Below are 7,927 nucleotides of genomic sequence, written 5' to 3'. Positions count from 1 at the left end.
TGCTGATAGAAATGGAAAGGAGTCTGGGTCCAATGTCTTGGTGGGAATTTGTCCTTTCCCACTGATCTGTCATTGGCTATTTCAAAGGCCTGTGTCAACTTACACTTGGGCCATTGGGGTCTCAATCCCTAATGGCATCTGAAGAGGAGGTGCCTGCTTTGTTTACTTACAAGAAGTCATTGTGTGTGGACAACCACCATGTGGTTAGAAAACGAGAAGAATGATTATACGTAAGCAAATTGCGGTGATGATGATGAAGATGATGATGAAGATGATGATGATGATTACAATGAAGATGATGGACTGAGACAGGAGCCGTGGTCCAATGGAATGAAGGCGCCTCATACAGACACACCATCACATTGGCTCCTCCAGTGAGGAATGTCCACTCTTCCCAGTGAGTGTTGAGAGTTTTCATAAACGGGGCCCCAATGAATTATGCAACTTGGGGGATTCATGGTGAGACCCTGTAGATAATCAACCCAAAGGTGAACAAGTGGGAATACCTTGGGCCTGGGAAGGTGTCACCTTCTAGAACAGAGACACTGTGAGAATGTGCATGTAGGAAACAGGGGTCCCCTTCCCACCAGTTTGCAGTGACAGGTTCCTTATTTCCCTTGATCCCTGCCTGCATGATCTTTAACGTTTCTACTTCAATCAACTCCTGCTCATCATTATCCAGGTATTTCCAACGATGATATGAGCTGTCTCTCTCATGCCCTGCACTTCCTTCTGGGCCTTCACTGGAGGAGGCTTTAAACCCACATGTCCAGTAACTCTCTGTCCATGAGCATCAGCCACATTTCTGTCATGTGAGTCAAATCAAGTCCTGCGTCTTCCCCTCACCCAGTTCCACAGACACATCCACATTTATGGGTAGTTTCCCAGCAGCGCTCCCCTCTGGTACCAGAACCTGCTCCAGTCCCTGAGGCTGCTGTAGCCAAACCACATGGGCAATGGAGGCCCAGGATTTTCTGGGAAATTCTTTGTAAAATCACCCAAAACAGCACCCATCAAAGAAAATATTGATGAACTGAACTTTAGTAAAATAAATACATTTGCCCTATCAAATATTCCATCAATTAATTTTAATGACAAGCTTGGCAAGAGAATATCTTTCCAAATCCTGTGCCTGATGGGAGAATGTATGCATTACACATTAAGGGTGTTGTCCTTTCTTGTGAGAAAATGTATGCTAGGAATTCTCCAATTTCCCTCACTCTGAACCCCAACATCACTGATAACACTAGACTGAAAAATCAGGTCACTTAGCAGGCTTCCATGTCATTTAAAATATGAGAGATTCTCAATGGTTCACATGCATAATCACTGCTTTTATTTCTAATCTTTTCTCCAGGTTAAAACATGATAATCTCTGAGTGATTAGCTTGGAGTCTGGGCAATTTGCAATGGGCTTGCATAAGGGAAGAATTTTCACAGGGTATTATCCTATATAATAAAAGCTTAATGTGCTAAGTGTCCGGATCTCTGGTCGGCTGTTCAATCAAGCAATCAAAGTGTAATGTGGTAATGATCAACCGCTAGCCATGAAGTGCAATGACCACCAGGGGGCAGATGCTCTAACCAGAAGGTTAGCTTGCTGCTGGGGTCCGGCTAATAGGGACTGAGAGAGATGTTCCCTACATGCCTTGGAGTCCTCCCACATTCCCTCCCTGGCTGGCCAACCTCCCACGTCTCTCCCCAGCCACGATTGTGCACCGGTAGTGCTTCTTGGCCTTGCCTGCACCCTCTCACCATCAGGGATCCCTTGGGAGATGTCAGACTACTGGTTTCAGCCCAATCCCGAAAGCCAGGACAAAGGACACCACTGCTGCACGAATTAGTAACACAATAAAAAGTTTCCCACATCAAGAATCAAGGGTCTTTCTTTTTCTTGTGCTTTGGTGGTAGTTACTCATATCAAAGTGAATACCGACATCAGTCCCTCTACTTATTAGGAAAAGGCTGACCCATATGCAAATTTCTGTTCAACCTCCAGGGTACATCCTCTCCTGGGCTGTGCAGGCTCACAGCTCTCTCCTCACACAGGACTGAGGTCTCTGGGAAGGCAGAGCTGTGGTCTAGAAGAAGATGAGGCTGCTGGGTCTTCTCCTGTGCCTGCTGACAGCCCCCCCAAGGTGAGGGTCTCAGGGGTCAGACAGGGGTCATGGGATGGCTGTGACTGCAGGTGACTGACAGCACTGATGCTCCCTGTCCCCAGGTGGCCTGTCCCAGGTGCAGCTGCAGGAGTCGGGCCCAGGACTGGTGAAGCCGTCGCAGACCCTCTCCCTCACCTGCACTGTCTCTGGATTCTCTCTGACGAGCTATAGTGTACACTGGATCCGCCAGCTCCAGGAAAGGGCCTGGAGTGGGTCGGGGTTATGTGGGATGGTGGAAGTACACACTACAACCCAACACTGAAATCCCGCCTCAGCATCACCAGGGACACGTCCAAGAGCCAAGTTTACTTAACACTGAACAACCTGAGAGCCGAGGACACGGCCGTGTATTTCTGTGCAAGAGACACAGTGAGGGGAAGTCAGTGTGAGCCCAGACACAAACCTCCCTGAGGAGACAGCAGGGCTGGGCTGCAGGGGGCGCTCAGGACACCAGGGGGCGCTCAGGACCCACAGCACAGAGAGCAGCCCCTGGAGCAGGGGCAGAGGAGGTTGGAGGGAAGAGCCTTCCTGTTGGGCACAGGGATTTCCTCTCAAGCTCTCAGCTGCCTCCAGGGAAGGCTCCTGCTCTTTCTCTGAGGCTCTCATTTCCCGCTTTCTCACTGCAGACCCCAGAGGAGGGGATAGCACTGCTGCTGGCAGAGGACATGTGGGCAGCGATGGGGACTCTCCTCACCACGTGTGTGTATTTCCTGCTTTTCTTTCTCCACAGAGACCATCCTCAGTGCTCTCATCGGCCTGTGGTTGGAAACATTTCCACCAAGAGAGACCCCAGCACAGCCCAGGCCTCTGTGTGCTGAGCTCGGAGTCTAACCCACATGCCCACCTGTCCCCATGGGGCCCTTCCTTCTGACAGGCCCACAGTAAATAAAACATGGGCACATCACTCGGACAGTGGAAGCTGGATGGACCCATCTGAATGGTGCAAAGGGCCTTTGAGGGCTGCTCCCTGCTCACCTCCCCTGGACATGTGCCAGGACTTGCTGTTTCTGGTGCCCAGGAAATGACCTCAGCTCTCTCCCCATAGGTGTCACACCAGCACTGATGTGAGATGACAGCAGTGTGAGCTTCCCGTGTCATGCAGTTTCATAGGGACGTTTAACAAGGTTCATTGGAAATCATCTCATTCAACAAGCAGCTGACTTGGGAAATCTCTTGGTGAAGGAGACAGCTTCACAATTTTCCAATTTTTTTACTTAAAATCATGGGCTAAAGTTTGACATTTCATAATGACAGGGTTGGATCCTCTGTAGATTAGTCCTTTGAGGGCTCAGACAGGATAATAACCCAGGTAGTGGCTGCTTGTGGGGTTGTTGATCAATCACAGCATTTTCCCAGCCTCCATGTTATAGGTGCTGTCGTGGCTCAACCTTCACCTCACTCACATCTGGAGGACGGAGGAGTCCTCCCACGCTTCCCTCCTTGCTCCTTTGGTGGGTTTCCAGGAGCCATGAGAACCCACTGTGTCTGCAAAGCTTCCCCAAGTCATGCACTGCTCCCTGACCTCTGTGTGTCTTCCCTTTTCTCCTCCTGGCTCTGGTGACTATAGAACCTTTCACCACTCAGGAATGGGAATTGGTGAAACCACCAGTTGGTTCTTTAAAAAGATAACCAGACTCAACAGGAAACAAAAAGATGGATCCAAATAAATAAAATCAGAAATGAAAGCGAAGACGTAACAACCGACACCCCAGAAGTCAAAAGGATTGTAATAAAGTGCTATGAACAACTATATGCCGACAAGCTGGACAAAGTGGATGAAATGGACTAATTCCTAGAAAAACACAGTACCCCAAAACTGAAACAGGAAGAATCAGAAAACCTGAGTACACCAATAACAACTGAGGAAATAGAAGCAGGAATCCAAGAACTCCCAGCAAACAAAAGTCCTGCTCTAAGAGACTTCACAGTGGAGTTTTACCAAACATCCAAAGACGAACTAACACCTACACTCCCAAACTATTCAAAAAAAAATCCAAGATGATGAAACACTTCCAAACTTTTTTCATGAGACCAGCATTATCCTAATTCCAAAACCAGATGACACTACCAAGAAAGAGAATTACAGGCCAATATCCCTGATGAACATAGATGCTAAAATCCTCAACAAAATATTAGCAAATTGGATCCAAAAATATTTTTAAAAGATACACCAGGACCAAATGGGACTCATCCAGGGAAAAAGGGCTGGTACAATATTAACAAATCAATAAATACGATACATCACATACACAAACTGAATGACAGAAACAACATGACCATATCTATAGATTCAGAAAAAGCATTCGACAAAACCCAACACCCACTTTTGATAAATACTCTCAGCAAAGTGGGAGAAGAGGGCTCATATCTCAACACAATAAAGGACACACATGACAGACCCACAGCCAGAATCATCTCAATGAACAAAAACAAAAACCATTTCCCCTAAGAAATGGAACAGAACAGAAATGCCCGCTTTCACCTCTCTTATTCCACATAGTACTGAAGTCCTAGCCACAGCAATCAGACAAGACGAAGAAATAAAAGGCATCCAGCTTGGAAAGGAGAAAGTAAAACTCTTATAATTCATAAAAGACATGATATTGTACATAGAAAACCTAAAGAATCCAGACACACACAAAAAAAACACACACCCAGATTAATAAATGAATACAGCAATGCAGCAGGATACAAAATTAACACCCAGAAATCGATGGTACTTTTATACACCAATAATGAATTCTCAGAAAGGGAAACCAAACCAACAACTCCATTTAGCAGTGCATCAAAAAAAAAATGTGATACTTAAGAATAAACTTAACCAAGCAGATAAAAGACTTGTACTCAGAAAAATACAGGATGTTGAATAAAGAGATAGAGGAAGATATAAACAAGTGGGAAAATGTACCAAGATCATGTATTGTTAGAATTAACATCATTAAAATGTTCAATTTACCTAAAGCACTCTACAGATTCAATGTAATCCCTATTAAAACAGCAACAGCATATTCATAGATTTACAACAAATACTCCAATAATTTATATGGAACTAAAAAGAGCCAAATTAGCCACAGCAATCTTGAGAAAGAAGAACAAAGGTGGAGGGATCACAATACCAGACATTGAATTACACTCCAAAGCCATAGAAATCAAAACAGCCTGGTACTGGCACAAGAACAGGCATATACATCAATGGAACACAACAGAGAAATCAGAAATCTACCCAAGACATTATGCTCAATTAATATTTGACAAAGGAGGCAAGAGCATACAATGGAGTCAAATCAGTCTCTTTCATAAATATTTTTGGAAAATTGTACAGATAAACGTGCAAAAAATGAAACAATACAGAAACATACACCACACAGGAGTAAAGTCAAAATGATTAAAAGACCTAAATGTGAGTAGGGAAAATCCCATAGGCAGCAACATCTCAGACATCTCTCATAGCAATGTGTTTACAGATACATCTCCAAAGACAAAGGAGACTAAAAAGAAACTAAACAAATGGGAAAACATCAAAATAAAAACTGTCTGCCCAGCAAAAGAAACCATCAACAAAATGGAAAGGGAGCCCACAGTAGGGGAGGACATATTTGGTAAAGATACATGTGATAAAGGGTTAATATCCAAAATGTATAAGAAACCCATACAACTTAACCAAAGGAAGACAAACAATCCAATTTAAAAAGGGGCAAAGGACCTAAATACACACTTCTCCAAAGGGAACATACCGATGGCCAAAAGACATTTGAAAAAAGCTCAAAGTCACTGACCATCAGAGAGATGCAAATTAAAAGGGCAATGAGGTATCAGCTCACACCTGTCAGAATGGCTACCACCAACAAATCAACAAATGACAAGTGCTGGCGAGGATGTGGTGAAAAGGGAACCCTCATACTCTGCTGGTGGGAATTCATGCTGTACAGCCATTATGGAACACAGTATGGAGTTTCCTCAAAAAATTAAACATGGAACTACCATTTGAACCACTGATCCCACTTTTCGGAATATATGCTAAGGGACCCCAAACACCAATCAGAAACAATGTATGCACCCCTATGTTCATAGCAGCACAATTTGCAATAGCTAAGATCTGGAAACAGCCCAAATGCCCACGAGTAGATGAGTGGATAAAAAAGCTGTGGTACATTTATGCTGCTGAATACTATGCATCAGTAAAAGAGAAGGATCTCTTATGCTTTGAGACAGCATGGAGGGACCTGGACAGTATCATGGTCAGTTCAATAAGCTAGTGAGATAAAGACAATTATCAAATGACCTAACTCATATGTGGAATCTAATGAACAAAATAACTGATGTAGAGAATGGATCCAGAGACCTCGAAGTATGGAGCAGACTGGGGAAGCTCAGAGGGAAGTCGTGGTCGGGTGGGAGGGTGGGAAGAGTTTAACCTACAAACTTGTATGCATATGTGCATCATCCAGGGACACAGACAATAGGATGGTGAAGACCTGGGCACCTGGGGCTGGGCTAGAAGGTGTCAATGCGGGTTGAAGGGGGCATGTGTAATACCTTCAACAATAAAGGTATAAATTAAAGAAAAAAACAATTAGACCCTCAGACTCCCACTGAACATGGTCCCTGTGTCACCCATCTTCTCTCAGGTGGAGTCAAGACCTCAACTATGAAATACTCTGCCTCATGAATATTCAAAAGAGAGGAGGTAGACCAGGTTAAATATGGGTAAGTCTGTGCCCTGAGGGCATCACCCACAGCCACACCCTCTCCTACAGAAGTGCTCACAGCACAGCCCTCAGCATGGACTGGAGCTGGAGAATCCTCCTCCTGGTGGCCATGGCGACAGGTAAGGGGCTCCTGTCCTGGGTTAAGGAGGGTCCAGGGAGGGTCAAGGGGGATTCCACTGACTCCTGTCTCCTCCCCACAGGTGTTCACTCCCAGGTGCAGCTGGTGCAGTCTGGGGCTGAGGTGAGGAAGCCTGGGGCCTCCGTGAAGGTCTCCTGCAAGGCTTCTGGATACACCTTCACCAGCTACTGGATGCACTGGGTGCGACAGGCCCCAGGACAGGAGCTTGAGTGGGTGGGGAGGGTTGACCCTTTACCTGGAATCACAAACTACGCACAGAAGTTCCAAGGCAGAGTCTCCATAACCGGAGACACGTCCACGAGCACAGCCTACATGGAGCTCAGCAGCCTGAGAGCCGAGGACACGGCCGTGTATTACTGTGCAAGAGACACAGTGAGGGGAAGTCAGTGTGAGCCCAGACACTAACCTCCCTGAGGAGGCAGCAGGGCTGGGCTGCAGGGGCCACACAGGACACCAGGGGGCGCTCAGGACCAGCAAACCCAGGGTCCCAGCTCAGAGGCTGTCCCTGGAGGGTTGTGCAGGCTTCCTATTGAGGTCAATGCTTTCTTCCCTCCTGGTGTCCCTGGGGCATTTCCTCTTCCTTCTTTGTGTCTTTAATTAGATTCTCTGCAGGAAAAAAGCAGGAAGTGGTTGTGTGTCAGATCTGGTTGACTTCTCTTCTGCGCCCTTCCTGTCACCATGTCCCTGATGGTCGCTCTGCGGGTTGACAAGGAAAACATTGTAGGGATTCCTGTCCCCTCACTGAGAATGATGTCCCCCACCCTCCACGCAGTGCTGAGCGGGGAGCACGGAGTCCAGGCCCCAAACCTCACCTGAAGGTGATCAGCCCCTCACTCTGCCCCAGGAGGAGCCCTTTGAGGGCAGTTAGCCGATGCATCTCACTGACATGGCTGCACATGGAGGTGTCTGGTCGGACCCTG

At 46.4% G+C, this 7,927-nt stretch overlaps 1 gene segment (V, D, J or C); it reads left to right on the top strand.

The window, feature by feature from the left end:
- Nucleotides 1-6,941: 6,941 nt before the first annotated feature.
- LOC111824286 lies at nt 6,942-7,376 on the top strand (the record flags this gene model as incomplete). The annotated part of the segment is given in 2 exon segments: nt 6,942-6,987; nt 7,069-7,376. Coding segments are annotated over 2 exon segments (354 nt in total), but the record flags the coding sequence as incomplete, so codon positions are not given.
- Between the last annotated feature and the right edge of the window lie 551 nt (nt 7,377-7,927).

Source organism: Myotis lucifugus, unplaced genomic scaffold (genome assembly GCF_000147115.1).
Source record: "Myotis lucifugus unplaced genomic scaffold, Myoluc2.0 scaffold_1142, whole genome shotgun sequence".
In the NCBI taxonomy this organism is placed as follows: domain Eukaryota; kingdom Metazoa; phylum Chordata; class Mammalia; order Chiroptera; family Vespertilionidae; genus Myotis; species Myotis lucifugus.
The sequence above is the reverse complement of the archived record's forward strand: the minus strand, read 5'-3'. Positions and strand labels throughout refer to the sequence as shown.